This window comes from Gracilinanus agilis, chromosome 4 (assembly GCF_016433145.1).
Source record: "Gracilinanus agilis isolate LMUSP501 chromosome 4, AgileGrace, whole genome shotgun sequence".
NCBI lineage: Eukaryota > Metazoa > Chordata > Mammalia > Didelphimorphia > Didelphidae > Gracilinanus > Gracilinanus agilis.
In genome coordinates this window covers 75314514-75332213 of record NC_058133.1, presented here as the reverse complement: position 1 = coordinate 75332213, position 17700 = coordinate 75314514, and the positions used below count along the sequence as shown (strand labels likewise).

Below are 17700 nucleotides of genomic sequence, written 5' to 3'. Positions count from 1 at the left end.
GATTTGTATTCTTTCCCTGCCCTCTTTTCTCGCCACTCCCAGAGCTGACAAGCAATTCCACTGGGTTATACATGTATCATGTTCAAAACCTATTTCCATATTATTAATATTTGCAATAGAGTGATCATTTGAAGTCAAAATCCCCTATCATATCCCCATCGAACCATATGATCAATCTTATGTTTTTCTTTTGCGTTTCTGCTCCCACAGTTCTTTCTCTGGATGTGGATAGCATTCTTTCTCATAAGTTCCTCTGGATTGTCCTGGATCATTGCATTGCTGCTAGTAGAGATTTATTACATTTGATTGTGCCATACTGTATGAGTCTCTGTGTACAATGTTCTCCTGGTTCTGTTCCTTTCACTCTGCATCAATTCCTGGAGGTTTTTCCAGTTCACGTGAAATTCCTTCAGTTCTTTATTCCTTTCAGCACAATAGTATTCCATCACCAACAGATAGCACAATTCATTCAGCCATTCCCCAATCGATGGACATCCCCTCATTTTCCAGTTTTTTGCCACCACAAAGAGCACAGCTATAAATATTTTTGAACAAGTCTTTTTCCTTATTATCTCTTTGGGGTACAAACCCAGCACTGGTATGGCTGGGTCAGAGGGCAGGCAGTCTTTTAAAGCCCTTTGTACATAATTCCAAATTGCCCTCCAAAATGGTTGGACCAATTCACAACTCCACCAGCAATACATTAATGTCCCAATTTTGCCACATCCCCTCCAGCATTTATCGTTTTCCTTTGCTGCCATATTGGCCAGGCTGATAAGTGTGAGGTGGTACCTCAGAGTTGTTTTTATTTGCATTTCTCTAATTATGAGAGATTTAGAAAACTTTTTCATGTGTTTATTGATAGTTTTGATTTTTTTATCTTAATACTGCCTATTCATGTACCTTGCCTATTTATCAAATGGGGAATGGCTTGATTTTTTGTACAATTGACGTGGCTCAGAAGCAGCTTTGGGCTGTGTTTATCTCAAGCTCATCTAGTTCACCATTCCTACTGTGTTAGTTAAAATCACCTGGGGTTCTATTTGGAATGAGCCTCAAAATATGTATCAATATAGTGTTTGACAAACTTCTGTGGACCTGTGGGGGACCTTGGAACTACATTTCCCATGATTCCTCTTGTAAAAATGGAGGCAGACAGGAAGCGTGATGATGTAAGAGAGGGGATAAGACTCCTAGAGTCAGGAGAGGCAGGCTCTCTTTAGCTACTAGGGCCAGGGAAGATAAGAAAGGTAAAATGACTGAGGTGGCAGTTTGAATACTTACAGGCGTGTGGTCTAATGATTTATTCTATCAGCAATAGCTTTTATTAAAATACTATTCTCCCTTTTAATCTCAGCCTTCATCATTTTTAAAAACAACACTACACTATTCTGGTGGTACCTTGGGACCTTCGGACTGGGTGGAGGAACCTACAGGTTGATTTCAGCAGTTAATAGTAAATTTTTAGGTTTTACTGTGGTACTTATGATGGATCTAGGCTCCTCTAAAGTTCTAAAATGTCATTAACTTCTCTTGATTCCTCCAATATAGCTTTGATTTTAAAATGATTTTTTATTGTTTTTAATTTTCCCTGCCAGGCTCAATTCACTCTGACTGTTAGTAAAATAACTTCTTTTTAACAGTGTCAGGAATGCTGACATCTTTTTTTTTTTTTTAATGTCATCTAAATTTCCCCTTGAATCCCTCCTAGAGATCTTTTTCTTATAACAAAGAGGTTTTTTTTTTTTAAAACCCTTAACTTCGGTGTATTGTCTCATAGGTGGAAGAGTGGTAAGGGTGGGCAATGGGGGTCAAGTGATTTGCCCAGGGTCACACAGCTGGGAAGTGGCTGAGGCCGGATTTGAACCTAGGACCTCCTGTCTCTAAGTTTTTTTTTGTTTTTTTTTTTTAAAGAAAAAGACAAAGAATTTTGGGGGGGTAGGTGGGGAGGGAATCAGGAAAACTAACCGATCACATTGAAAAAATGTCTGATAAATATATGCAGTGTTCCACACCTGTGGACTACAAAGGAGGGGGCGGGAAGTATTTTCCCATAACTCTTCATGGGGGCCAAATTTATTTTATATAATTGTGCAACATTAATTTTAATTGTTTTTCAGTTAATTCTTTCCATATACCTTGCTAGAATCATTAAGTATACTGTTTTCTTGGCTCTGCTCTTTGCATTAGTTCATGTTAATCTTCCATGTTCCTAACACCATTTTGAAAAGGCTGACTACTCTACCTCTATATTCAACTTCTATTACCTACCTTTGCTCTCATTTTCTATATGGTTTTTAAAATCTAAGTCTATATTTAGGGTTGTGTTGTTATAATAATTCATTTTAGTACCAAAGAAGAGATGAGGAAATAAGAGGTATAGAACTGTGTGTGCTGAATGCTGTATGTACTATTAATGTTAGGCAATGTGTCATTGTGTTTTTCTTTTTTCTTTGTTACAAGGGAAGGCTCAGGAGGAAAGGGATTTTGAGAGGGGAATAGGTGAAATAAACATATTAAAAAATGTTTGTGACATAAAAAACTAAAGTCACCAATAAAACAATAAAAATTAAATAAATGTAAGTCAATGAATTTTGTACATGCATCTATAAATTTATGAGAAAAAATGGATATTTTCACTAACCTCTTAACTGAAATCTAGTATTTTTCCTTCAATGACTAAGTAACTTTCCTCTTTCTGCCTAATCCCATAGATAATATCACCAACTTCAAATAAATCTCTTCCTTTGAAATCAAGCAGTTGAATCTCAGAAAAGAGGATTCCATTCTAGGAAATTTTGAGGACACTGCCAGCAGAGGTCTATACATATTCTACTTTATACATTAAGTGGCTGATTTCAATTTTCTTCCTGGTGGTCACTCCAATGTTCCATGCTTTAATAACCTGACTTTTGACAGGACTGAAGACAAATGGTTCATTTCTACAATGACTGAAATCAAACTTTTCCAACTGGACAATTTTTCTTTGTAATTGATGTAAATTTTCTCTCTAATATTTTGTTTCCTCATTATTCCCTATTCTTTTGACAATTTTTAGGATACTTTAATCTTTTCTGGGTGTAATGACTTCTACTTGTTCAGAAGGAATAGCTATTGTTCTCCATAATTTTTTATGGTCTTATTGGTTATCATAGTCTTTTATAAGGGGAATCCCTAAAATGTCACGGGGATTCATTTCCCCAAATGCTTAGTCTCTCTTTGAGTTCTGATTTGATAAGAAAATTTCCCAAGTCTCTGACTGAGCAGACAACAGCACTGGATATTACTCATCTAAATGAGGCAAATTCCTGCAACTGGTCTGCTATTATGCTCATTCTTTCTTGTCTGCTTATATATCTCCTTGTCCAAATGTCAGTTGGCTTGCAGAAACCAAGAGTCAGTCAGAGTCCCCCTCACTCTTTGTTTCCTAGCTAGAAGTATTATGAAGGCAGAGGCTTTTTGCCTGGCACACAGTAGGTTCTAAATACATGCTTGTTGACAGACTGCTTAATGACAATACTATCCTTTGTAAAAGTTCTTAGAACTCTATTGACATTTTTGATATAAAGTATTCATTCAAAGTATACATTCACTTACATGTTTGGTAGCTGAGGCAATAGACAACTCTAGATCTTGTGAATAAACCATTTCTTCGGTAAGTATACTGTGATTTGGGCTCCCAGGTTGCCCTTGAGCTATGGTTTCAGATGCTACAGGTTCAGCAGTTGGACTGCCTAATTCTTCTGGGATAGAACTTTCACTGTTTAGATTAGAGCAAGAAGGTGCTGGAGATTCCTCTTCACTGGCTGTTTCTGTAAGGGGGAAGAAAGGCATTTTAAAAGACTAAACAGATGAATTATCAAAGTTTTTATGAGTTGTTGATGATGTAATCCACTTAAAAGTCAAAGAAGTTTTTAGATTCTAGGCTATGGATTAATGAAATGCTTTATCGTAGGGTGTACACCAAGACCTGGGCCTTGTTTTAGTAAAGGAAAAAGAAATGTAATTTTATACATTTCTGCATGTTCCCCCCACCCTACCCCACTTTCCACACTTTGTGTCATGGCGATATTCTATCTAGTGAACATTTTAAAGACTTAAGATAAATTTACTTAATAGAGCTTGGGTTCTATCAGGGAAATCACTTCTCTTTTCTGGTCCTCAGGTTCTCATCTGCAAAATGGGGATATTGGTACTATCAGATCTGCCTCAAAGGCTGGTTGTGAGGATTTAGAGATTAGAACATTGATATAAATGTTGTATAAAATTTAAACAACTATATAGATATTTGTTTTGCAAATCATAAAAGCACTATATGTTATTTCAACTGTCATCTCTATTTATTGGAAGCAGCTGCGAAGTACAGTGAGAAAAGGACTAAATATGGAGTTAAAAGATCTGGTTATAACCTGGTTCTGCCTGGTAATGTCTGTGTGAACTTAGGCAAGTCACAAACTTTCTTTTTCTTTTCTCTCTTTTTAAAAAGTATATACTTCATCACCACCAACAACCAAAAAAAACTTAAATGAACAAATGCACAAAAATTGTGTTAAGCTATAAACTCTACATCGTTTTCAAATAAGTAAATTATATGTGTGCTAATGTAAACATCTTCTACTTTTGAATTCCCTTTGTATTTGTTTTACTTTGATACTTTTTTCTCTTGATTTTGTGTGTTTTCTCTTTTAAAATGTAATCATAGTATACATTATTCTTATTCTTTTCCAATATTTGTCATTTCTAATTAATGATACAATCTATTACATTTAAATATTGTGATCTATTCAGTCATTTCTCTCAACCATTGCATTTGTATTATTTCCAGGTATTTTGATATATATATATATATATATATACACACACACACACACACAGCTTTATACCCTCTCAATAATGCCTTTAAGGGCGTATATCTAGTAATTGGATCTTTAAGTCATTGAGTAGGATTAACAATTCTTAACATGTATTTCCATCTTGTTTAAAAAAAAAAAGCAATTTAGGGGCAGCTGGGTAGCTCAGTGGATTGAGAGCCAGGCCTAGAGACTGGAGGTCCTAGGTTCAAATCTGGCCTCAGACACTTCCCAGCTGTGTGACCCTGGGCAAGTCACTTGACCCCCATTGCCTACCCTTACCACTCTTCTCTGCCTTGGAGCCAATACACAGTGTTGACTCCAAGATGGAAGGTAAGGGCTCAAAAAAAAAAAAAAAAAAAAGCATTTTGCAGAATATTTATGCTCCCCACACTACTTTTGTCCCGCCAGAAATGATGTTTGGATTATGTGTGTGCTCAGGCTTAGATCTCTATTAACATCATGCAGGTATCGGGGTGGGGGGGTCTCCAGATATCTCTCATTTTTTAAAAAAATTTATTTTGAATATTTTCTCCTAGTTATATATTTCATGTTCTTTCCCTCTCCAGATATCTCTCATATTTAGCTTACCTAAGGTTCTATTCATCTCCTTAACTTCTTTCTTATTTTTTTTTTTTGTTATATTTATCTAGTTCTGAGGGGGAAAAATTAAAGTCCCCTACTATTATTATTTTGTTATCTATTTCCATCTGTATTTCATTTAGGTGTACTTTAAAAAATCTGGGTGCTATAACCGTTGGTGCATCCAGGTCCAACAGTGATACCACTTCATTAAACGTTTCATCCTAACCCCAAACACACACAATACAGTTACCCTATTTATCCCTTCCAACTATATCTAATTTAGCTCCACCTATCAGAGATCATGACTGCTACTCCTGTCTTCTCTGGATCAGCTGAGGCATAGTATGTTCTGCTTTAGCACCTCACCTTTACTCTATGTATGTCTCTCATTTTCAGTATGTTTCTTATAAACACCACATTGTCAAGTCCTTGTGTTTAATCCTTTATGCTATCCATTTTCTTCCCATGGGTGAATTAATTCCATTTATACTCAATGTCATAGTTACTAGTGGTGCATTTCCATCTGCTCTGTTCCTCCTTACTATTTGTCCCCCTCTTCCCTTCTTTCTGCTGTATCCTTCCTCAGATGTCCAATTTCCTTTGACCAATACCTCTTCAATTCACACTCCTTCACAAAAATCCTCCTTTACTCTCTCCCCTTCTCATTCCAAACTGGCCAGTGTTTCCAAAGGCCACTCCCTTATCCTTTACCTTTTAATTTTTATTCTTTTCACTTTTCCCAAAATTCCTTCCTTATCCCCCATCTGTGCCTTCCTGCTTCTTAATTCCTTTATCCCCTCACCTTACCTCCCTACTTCTTGAAATATACTCTCCTCTAGGTAATCTGCCCTTTTTTTATTCCCTTGGGCTATTTTCTCTTAACCCACCTTTTCTTCTCTTATTCCCTCAGTCCCCCAAGATGACTCCCAGTCTCTCCCTTACCCCATCCCCCCCTTCCCTCCTATTTATTTGTATATTAAGAAAATTTTCACTCTTCTAATTGTGTTTGTTGTTCTCTTTTTATCCCAGGTCTGATGAGAGCTGGGATCTAGTATTCCTCCCAGTACAATTCTCTGTGGCAGTTCCTCCACAAGAAATGGCCCTTCCACCCTGCCTCCTCCTTGTCTATTCCACTACCATTTCAGCTCATTACATTCCCTTGACCTTAAATCTTCCATTTATATATACCCTTTTAAAATCCTCAGGCAATGATGTCATTCTCAGAGGCCATAGATGGCATTTTCCCAAAAGAGAATTTAAAAATTAGACCTTTTCAGTTGCTTATGATTAGTCTTTCATTACCTTTGTATGTTTCTTATAGACAAAATTTTCTGCTGAGTTTTGGGCTTTTCTCCAGGAATAGTTGAAAGTCCTTTAGTTTGTTCAATATCCATTTTTTTTGCCTTTTAGAATTATGCTCATCTTTGCTGGATGTTATTCTTGGTTGTAAGCCCAGTTCTTTTGCTCTGCAAAATGCTGTATCTCATGTGCTACATTCTTTTATAGTTATGGCTGCTAAGTCTTGTTTTTCTGACTGTAACTGCACAGCATTTAAAAAATTTTTTTTCTTGTTGCTTAGAATATTTTCTCCTTAATTTGGAAGCTATAGAACTGATATTCCTGTGTATTTTCATCTTTGAGTCTCTCAGAGGTAAACAATGGAGTCTTTCAATTTCTATTTTACCCTCTGTTTCTAAAATTTCTGGGCAGTTTTCCTTGATGATTTTTTGGAATATGGTGTCTAAACACTTTTTAAAAAATTGTAACTTTCTGGGGATCCCAGCTATTCTTATAGTCTTTCCTTAATCTACTTTCCAGGCCAGTTGTTTTTGTGATAAGATATTTCATACTTTATTCCATTATTTTATTCTTTTGATTTTGCTTTATGACTTCCTACTGTTCAGTCCATTCTATCCAAGGACTCAGACTCATGATGCAGTTGGGTGATTTCTGTGGCTGAGTAGAAGTCCAACCCCTCTGATGAAGTAATAAGGGGGGATTTGAAGTCTCCAAGTCCACCTTGTCTCTCAAAATATCAACTAATGGGGACTCAGGGGACATCCTAAGGTAGAGCTGTCTGGCTAAAGAGAAATAGGACACAACTCCCTTCATAAGCAAGAGGCAAGGCATTCTCTTTTCTGGGAACGATGGTAAGGGAGACACATTTTTTGTTTATGGGAATCTCATGTCCCCATTGAGAAACTCTATTAACCTTGGAGAAATAATCTCATATTCTTTACTGGTTAAAATCTGAATGCTACACAATAAAACATTTCTATAAGATGAACAAAGTCCTAATTACTACTCCCTCTGATAATTACTTTCCCTCTAATCAGAGAGTCTTAGGAAATCATTAGCTTTCCCTTGTCCAATTCTAGTTCTCAACACAATATTCCCCCCCCCCCCCATAAGTTTCTTTCTGGATCTCTTTTTCTGTACAGGTGGTCTGTCTTTCATAATTTTCTTACACTGCTTTTATTTTTTTTTTAATTTTTCCTAAATTTTCCTAAACCTCTCATATTTGGTTTTTGATATCTTTTTAAAACTCTTCCAAAAGTTCTTTTTGAGCTTGTGGCCATTTATTGTATTTTTTTGTTGTTTTCAAGTGGGTATTTTTATTCGCTATTGTCCAAGTTTGAGCCAAGACTTTCTCTATCTCCATAATAGCTACCAACAGTTGGATTCTTCCTCCTTTCTTTGCTCATTTTTATTAATTTATTTTTATTTTATTTATATATTTATTTTATTTTTAAAATTTTAGAGGCCAGGCCAATAGACTTAATTATTAACTTTTTTCTGAGTCCCAGGGTTCCTATTGTGTTTGTGCATGTTATCTCAAGTTTTAGAGGTGTGTGTGTGTGTGTGTGTGTGTGTGTGTGTTTGCTTTTTCCTATTTAGTTACTGCAATTTTTATAATCCAGAGTAAGATGTACTCATAGTCTCTCACTCAGGTCGGTCCCAGTCCATGACCAACCTCAGGTACTCCTACCACAGCCCAAAGGGAGTTCTGCCATAGTAACTACAAGTAGCCAGTCCGTCTCTCTCCTATAGCAACAAACAGGGGCTCTACTCTCCTGGGAGCAACCAAAAGCTGATGGGGTCCCAGTCCATAAGCAAACACACTCACTGGTAGAAGCTCCTTCCTCTCTCTTTCTTTCCCATTGCCACAGCCCTGGACAGAGCAGGTGTACATCCTGTGTTCCTCTCGTAAGGCCTCCAAAGTCCCTTGTTTTCCAGCAACAAGGCTTGAATTCCTACTCTGAAGGCCTGGTAGCTACTGACTCCAAGGAGACCATTCCTTCAATGTTCAGTCTTGGGCCAGCTGGGGTCTCCAGAGCAGAGGCCCCAGCAGACAGAGCTACTCCCAGTGCCTTCTTCATGTGGATTAGGATTCCAATGGTATCCTCAGGAATGAATGCTCCCCTGGTTTAGCAAACAAGGTGAGGTTGCTAATCTGCCCTCCAGGGGAGCCTTAGGGATTCTGTCTGCTCTGTTCTTGCCCCCAGAGATAATGGTCATGAGACCAAGGCCAGGAAAGTCAGAAATATTCCTCCTTAGTTGTACCTAGCTGTTTAGCTTCACTCCTGACTCGTAAATGTTTTTGTTGCTTTTACTGTTGCTTTTATGGAATTATTTTTGGTTGTTTGTGGGGGGTTTTAAAAGGGTGAGAAAACTTCACACCCTAATCCACAATCTTCCCACAATACATCCATATAAACTTTCTGGGCTTCAGGTTACTCATTTTAAAAAAAAAAAAAAAAAAAAAGAGGGGGGTAGGGGATTTGATTGGATGATTAGGTGGCCTTTAAAGTGCCTTTCAGCTCTAGAGTTATGATCTTGTAAAAATGGAAATTTTGAATCTTGGACTTCATCCCCCAGAAGTCCCTTAGTATTTCCCAAAATTCCCCTTAATCTCTCCTTAGCCTCCACATTTGTGTGGTCATGTTATTGCAAGTTCTGTAGCTCTTCCCTCTCTCTTTTTTTTTTGCTCTCTTCTTCACAAGAGTGGATGAAGTTAGTTTAGCACCTTTCCACTCTAGTTTTATTTTTGTTTATTATTAATAAAATTTTATAAAATGTATTTAGTTCTTGTATATTAATTTTAATCTTTACAACCTTCTCTTTAAAGTGATAACATCTTAAAGAAGAAATCATGTATTTAGACTGTTTAGACTAATGAAGGTATAGTCATAGTACTTTAGCCATGGATAGTCATATTTAGTCCATCCTACCCCCTACCCTTAAGTCTTAGCTGTTTCACAAAAAGAATTAGCATAAATTTATAGCTGACCTAGTCAAGTGGGTTTCTGATTTCCTCTAGTTCTGTTCAGCAGCTTCTGAATGGAGGGAGGCGGGGAGGCAGTGAAAGTAATTAAGAGCAGGTTTTTGGCAAAGGGTGGTGGGTAACAGAAAAGGGAACAACTGATTGAAGTGAATAGTGGTCAGTGTCAAGCTAAATTTGTTCATCAAGGTGCTGGGAATAGGAAAGGAAGAGACTGTAGCAAGAATAGATGTGATTGCCTTCCACAACATGAGGGATGCCTTGCTGCCTGGCAGGTTTCATGCCCTTCCCTATATAAATTCATCACTTTTATCTCACCACTGGGCTGTTACTCAAGCCTTGACTGACAACTCCTCCCTCACTTCTTCTTCCTCTGATCGAAAGCTGCAGGGGGGGAAGTATCAAAGACTTCCTAATGTCTTCCTTTAGCAAGGGCAGAGACTAGACTCAGGTCACTCCACTTTGCCTCTGCTGCCCTAGCCCCAACTGAGGTATTCAATGATATCTTCCTCTTTTCCCCTCATCTTCTCCACCCTGGTCTCCACCTTTAGGGCAAGGACTGTCTTTCTTAAGGTCAAGGATTGTCTTCTTTTTAGTGGCTGGCACACAGGTGTTTAATATATATTTCTTGGATAGGATTAGATATCTTGGTGAAGATAAAGAGTAAGTTTAAGAGAAGGGAGGCATAGAGGTTAAAAGACAAAAGATTCTGACCAGATAAAAGAAATTCAGAGTTCTTTATCAGATGGTAAAGAGGTAGGACAGACACTATTGAAACAAAGTCTTGAGAAGGCAGGAAGAGATGGCATCGGGGCATTTGTAACCTATCCTGGCAAGGAATAGGAAAAATTCTTTCTCTGAGTCAAGAAAGAAAAATAAAATAGATAATGATTGAGTTTTGAGGATAAAGAGAATGGGCATGAAAGAGTGAAAGTCAGATGGCCTCAAGTATCTCAGTGAATTTAGAGAGCAAGCTATTCTGGTAAAGGGAGTGGGGGGGCCACAGTGAATGCTCCAGTAGTAAGTCAGAGAGAGTAAAATGTTAGTTCTAAAGCAATGAAAGCTCAGCAGAGGTTAAACATTACAAAATTTTTGGGTTATGTACTTTAAAATTACTGTTTATAAAACATCGTTAGCATATCAACTGGGAAATGGCTGAACAAATTATGATGCATTAATGTAAAGGAATATTACTGTGTTAAAATGAATGACAAGAGGGACAGTTTCAGAGAAACTGGATAGATCTGTATGAATTGATGCAAATGAAGTGCATAACTAGGAAAGCAATTTATATAACAACATCTCTGAAAGGACAAACTCAGAAAAACTTAATTCTATTCAATGTGATGACCAACCACAATTCCAGAGGATTAATAAGGAAAAGTGCATCTACCTTCTGATAGAGGGCTGTCATACATAAATTTTTGGACATAGTCAATGGGGAAACAATGCACTTTTGTTAGAAGGGTTTAGTTTTTTTATTCTTTCATTTGGGATAGAGAAGGAGAGAAAATACTTGTTAATTGAAAATAAAAGTTTATATGCTCAAAGGGCTCTAAAAACGTGTATACCCTTTGATTGAGCAATACCACTACTAGGTCGATATGCTAAAGAAACTGGAAAAAATAAAGGAAGAGGATCCATTTGTACAAAATTTTTTTGTATGGCATCAAAGAATTGGAAATTGAGAAGATGTCTATCAATTGGGAAGGACTGAACAAGTTGTGGTATATGATTATAATGGAATATTATTGTGCTATATTTCTCAGATCTCAGAAAAACCTAGAAAGAATTACACAAACTGATGCAAAATGAAGTGAGCAGAACCAGAAAAACATTGTACACAGTAATAGTAATATTATAGGATGAAGTAAAGACTAGCTATTTTTGGCAATACAAACTCATGATGAAAAATACCATCCACCTCTAGGAAAGAATTGATGGAGTCTGAATGCAGACCAAGACTTTTTGGGAAAATATTATTAAAAAGGTAAACAAACAACTTTAATAGGATTGCTTATAATCATATTAATCATCTGCTGATAATAATCTTGTGGGTCTAGCATTATCTTTAAAACTTTCCAAATGCAAGAATATGAAAATTACCTTTTTGCTCTCTTCTCTCATCCCCTAGATCTTTCTTGGGTGTTTTAGATTTTATAAGCTCTTTATCCCATGCTGCCAAAGCTTGTTTTTCCATTCGACGAATCTCTGCTTCCTCTGCATCTAAACGTCGTTTCCACTCCAATAGCTCCTCTGCATGTTGTCGCCTCTGCATTAGTTTCTGCTCTCGTTTAGTAAGAAACCTATGGTCACATTATGAAAAGTGAGAAAACAAGGCAAGATATCTATAGCCAGAAGTCCTGTGAATGTTCTATCTCATCATAAAGCTGTGCAGCATAGAACATTAATAAAAATTCTTCTCAAAAGTTGTTTCGATTTAAGACTCCAAATAGTAAATATTCAGAAAATGAGAAATTTTACTCAGAAGTTTACAAAATGAATATGTGACGGCAAATGAAATATGAATAGGGTATCATGAGGCAAAAATTATGCCTGGGTAGCCATGGATGTTAATGCTAGAAATTTAGTGTTACATTCATTTCTATATGTGCTTATTTTCCAATAAAAAAAAGTAGTTCTATTCTTAAGTCTTGGAGTTTGAAAAAATGTGCACTTCAGTGACTTGGTGCTCACTTAAATACCTGGGAATGTGCTTATACAGAGAATGAGTTACCTTTTTGATGTCTGTAATATTCTGCATCTCAAATACTTTATATAGTTAATATATGTATACTTTTTTTACTTTCAAATAAAATGTACATGGCTGCTCAGCAGAAACAAACCTCCCCGCAGTCCCCCACCTTCCCCATCAAACATGCTTTTTTGTCCATGCTGAATTTCTTTAAAATTCAACCTAGTTTTGCTTCAGATAGACTGTGTTCTTTTTGAAATGCAATGTCTAATGATAATCTATTTTTCCACACTGGAAGAATCCTCAGTACTAGAGACACCTGTTCTTTTTGTCATCTATCCTTTAGTTAAGTCAGACATGTTGGGTTTTTTTGGTTTGTTTGTCTACAATTGCACAGAGATGTACAATTGCATAGAGATGTACCAAGCACCTTAAACTTCTTAGGCTAGCAAAATTTTTCAACTCAAATGGCACATCACATAATCCTTCGCTCCAAAAGGTTAAGAAAAGTTAATAAAATTGAATTGTTTAAAAATTATAATAATATCCTCATTAAATACAAATACCAAAACTAACTAAAAAAGGTTAAAATGTTCAGATTTTGAGTCACAGCTTTATAGTGGTTATAAGGTAATTTAAATGCACAAAAACAATTGCCATTCCACTTCTTTAGAATAAACAGCATATCAGATTAAAATGGTAATAGTGAGAGTAAATCTAAGGGAAACCTACAAGGCTCTAGGATGTTAAAAAACTGAACAGAGCATGCTCTATCAAAGAGTGCACTGAGAAAGGTGCAAAGTTACCTGACCAACTGGTTGTAGATATACAGCTGGAATTTGGGATGGAGGTTGGGAAAACAGACACTGAGAGAGGCCCAGTGATGAGACGTAAAGACAGAGAAGAAGTAGTGAACAGGAGAGCAGTGTCTACAAAATAAGGAGGAAGAATTTAAAACCAAGAGAACAAAGAGGCAGAAAGAACGAGAAAGGGAAAGCAAAAGATTGGTTTGAGGAACTTTTAATATGCCCTTAGATACCATATAGACTACCTAGTTAAATCTTGCAGGATTCTATGCCAAAAGAACTCAATATATATGTAATAAAAATGAATTCTGAATATGCACTACTTCTTGGATTGCTGCTTAGTTATCTAAATTTTTTTCATACTAGGAAAATCCTGAGTGCTATAGTAATTTGTTCTTTAGTTATGGGGGGTAAATTTATTTAACTATTTATAAGAAAGTGAGAACCAGGTTGGGTGCTAAGCAAATGATCTTGCAGATTTGTCATCTTACTTATCTTAATGGACATTAAACATAACTGGTTTGTTTTTTTTTTTTTAAACCCTTATCTTCCATCTTGGAGTCAATACTGTGTATTGGCTCCAAAGCAGAAGAGTGGTAAGGGTAGGCAATGGGGGTCAAGTGACTTGCCCAGGGTCACACAGCTGGGAATTATCTGAGGCCACATTTGAACCTAGGACCTCACGTCTCTAGGCCTGGCTCTCAATCCACTGAGCTACCCAGCTGCCCTCTAAACATAACTGTTTTGATTCTGAACCCAACACATAAGCAATGCTACTTTGCAAGAAAAACTAATCATACATTCTGAACTTGAATAAGTGAAATAGACTACAATTATGTTAACCTGACCATACTACTTAATGTTAAAGTAATGAAATGATAAAGAAAAATTTGTCAGCTGGAAAAACTTCTAAAAATATTATGATATGATATTTATCAACTTACTTTTTGTTAGACTTAACTTGAAGTATCTATATTACTGAATATGGGCCTATTTAAGAACAGTGCTAAAAATGTAACATGGTAAAATGTTTGAAGCTACAGTTAAGAATAAATTGATTAAGTTATCTGTACATATTACATTCAATGAACAATGTTACGTTAAGTTTAAAGTAAAGAAGAAAACTTAGTATGTTAAAATCCCAAAAGAAAGAATAAGCCCAAACCATTAATTTCTTTCTTTTTTTTATAGCATATCAAATACAACACTCTATGTGTAAAGGTTTGGATTCTATGGCAACAGTTTGTTAATTCTCTTTGACAGAGCACGCTCTTGTTCACACACACACACACACACACACACACACACACACACACACACACACACACACCTTGCATGTCAAGACAACTTTGACTGCCTTGAAAGGGAATGAAAAAGTAACACACTGCCAGAAAAGTGAGAAAATCTAAGTATAAATCCAGCATTCTTTCTCTGATATTGAAGTAAAGGGCTTTTCCAACTTATTTTTCTGTATTCTCTTTAAAGAGCAGAGTACTTTAATATTTATCATCTAGTCTACAAAGGAATGCAAGAGATAATTTCAAATGTTACTTTCAAGTAATTTAGTATATTCTCTCTATCCTTCCATGCTCACAAAATATCTTGGGGAACATTATTTTGCTGGATTGCTTTGATTTTCTGCACTAAGGGATTTAAGGGAAAACATTCTTGCCAAGTTCCAAGTTCCCAGACACTGTGTCTTCCTTGCCATTCTTTGGGAATGTACAATAATTTTCTTTTTTTCTGCCAATTATCACAATACTACTGTACTTGGCAAAAGGTTCTTTTTATAAAATTTTTATAAAATAAGTATCACCCACCCTCTTAAATGCATAACTGCTAAATGCATGCAAGACCTAATGTAAAAAGTAACAAAACAACATTGGAAAGTATACAGTAAAACTCTTAAAGGCACAATTTACATTTCTTTTGATCTATCTTCATAAGAAAGGGCATATGAGGGTAACAAATTTTCCTTCATTTAAAGATTAGATAGTCTTGTCAGATCTATCTTTCTGGAAATGAGCAAAAGGAAACATTTAATATGTTAATTTAAAAAATTACAGTGTAACAGTGTATGGATAACACAACCATAAATTGAGTACTGGAGTTAGGTTAAAGAGGAAATTTCATTTCATGAGAAAATAACAGGTACGCCTTGCATAAAAGAAATTTACTAAACAGAATTAAAGGCACCCTTTGAAATTTGGGCAAGATAAGGTTAGAACAAATATAAGAACAAGAAAAATATAAAAAGGGTTGGACAAATTTGTGAATGATTAGTCATAAATGTTTATTCCTAATAAAAGTTAGAATATAACTAGTTTTAGGAGACCAACATGCCCTCTAGCAGGGCTTCTATTTGCAACATAATATTAGACTAGATGGACCCACTGGTATACTACAATTTGTCACATTCTATGTTTCTATAAACACAAATTACTGAAGTGTTACAAAGTTTTCTAAGTAACAGCCGGGTTTAACTAGCATTACTATTAAGTTTTGGTAATCTGCTATCTGACAATATCTAGTACTTTTCTAGATCAACAAATATTATCTTGATGCAAAGTCTTTAATGAAGAAGATATAGGTTGAGCTGTCAAATGATTAAAGTCCTTTACAGAATCATGGACTTAAGCTAGAAAAAAATCTGAGAAATCCTCCACTATGCTCTCCTCACTTTATACACAAGAAAACCAACGCTCTGAAAGCTAAAGTAACCAGCCTACCTACATGGAACTAATAAACTGTAGAGTCAAGAGTTGGAATCCTGCATCTTGCCTCTTGAGGTCACATAACTGCTATTGTGCTTAGTATCACACATTAAATAAGACAATTGTGTATCTAAATTGACAAATCTCTCATTCAAAAAGGACTTTTCTTGGTCCATAACATGGTGTGGTGGAAAGAGTGCAAGCTCTGGAGTCAGAAAACCTAGATTGAAACTCTGGTTCTCTTACTTAAAAGCTGTCTGTCCACAGACAGATTCCTTCTATTTTTCTGAGCTTCAAGTTCCTCAGTGAAACTAAGGGGGCTTACCAAATAATTCTTATGCCCAGATTGCTTTGAACTTTCATATAGGAGTATATAGAGCAGCTTTTTTAATGGGCTCCAAGAAATTGTATTATAAATAAACTTCAGAAAGTAGAGAAATACAAAAAGTTAAGTAACAGGGATGCAAATTTTAGCACAACCTAAAGAACAATTCTTTAATTGGAATGGTCTAATGATGTCATGGGCTGATTTAAAAAGTAGTGACCATGGGGGCAGCTGGGTAGCTCAGTGGATTGAGAGCCAGGCCTAGAGACGGGAGGTCCTCGGTTCAAATCCAGCCTCAGACACTTCCCAGCTGTGTGACCCTGGGCAAGTCACTTGACCCCCATTGCCTACCCTTACCACTCTTCCACCTATAAGTCAATACACAGAAGTTAAGGATTTAAAAAAAAAATCAATAGGAGCTTTTAAACCACACCAATGCAACTACCAACAATTTGGAAATTGGTCTTGATCAAGGACACATGACAAAACTAGTGGAAATGTGCATCGGCCATGGGTGGGGGGAGTGCGGGGGGCGAAGGGGAAAGGAGGAGCATGAATCATGTAACCATGTTAAAAATGAATATTAATAAATGTTTGAAAACAACAACAACAACAAAAGTAGTGACCACTTTTTCATTAGAAGACTTTAAACAGGGGCTAGATGACAATGTGTTGTGGTAGTTCTATGTAGTAAGCTCTAAGTTTACAACTCTTAAGATTCTGTGACTTCCCAGAAGAACAATTCTATAATTTAAGAAATGAATTCTTAAATAGGACTAAAATAAAACACGGATATAGCAATATGACACAAAATAAAAGCAAACCACCTATAAACCACTATAATTTAAAAATAGAAAAATTATGTTTGCCCCATAAAATGGAGCAAAACTTTACCATATACTACATAAAACAACCTCAATGTACTAGTAAATGTAGTTTTATTTTAAAACATATGCATTTTATTTATTTATTTAAAACCCTTGCCCTTAGAATCAATATTAAGTACTGATTCCAAGGTAGAAGAGTGGTAAGAGTTAAAACATCTAAGATTAAATGACTTGCTCAGGGTCACACAACTAAGAAGTTTTTGAGGCCAGCACTGAACCCAGTACCTCCTGTCTCTAAGTCCTGACTCTCTGACCAATGAGCCATCTAGCTGCCCCAAAAATATGTATTTTAAATACATGTACATTAGACATTGGAAATGCTTATGTAATATCCAAATAGTACATAAAAAAACACAAAATCTAATATAAAACATATCTGACTTACCTAAAATAGTCTAGTTATAATAAACAGCATGGTACAGTTGAATCTAAGAAATTTGGAAATGGCGTCATCATAACTTAGTTCAAGTTCTAGTTTTGGTATTTAGAAGCCACATGGCACTAAAGAAAGCTGAAGGGCTTCACTGAATCTCAAAGTCACAAAAGTGTTATAAAG

The 17700-nt window shown here is 36.1% G+C and overlaps 1 protein-coding gene across 1 annotated transcript in view; it reads right to left on the bottom strand.

Annotated features, from left to right (window-relative positions):
• The window catches only part of CEP350 (centrosomal protein 350), a 187389-nt gene that overhangs the window by 34552 nt on the left and 135137 nt on the right, over nucleotides 1-17700 (bottom strand). The window contains exons 28-29 of the mRNA XM_044673549.1: nucleotides 11824-12023; nucleotides 3598-3812 (exon numbers count right to left, since the gene is read on the bottom strand). Coding sequence (XP_044529484.1) covers nucleotides 3598-3812; nucleotides 11824-12023 — 415 coding nt within the window. The remainder of the gene's footprint in view (nucleotides 1-3597; nucleotides 3813-11823; nucleotides 12024-17700) is intronic.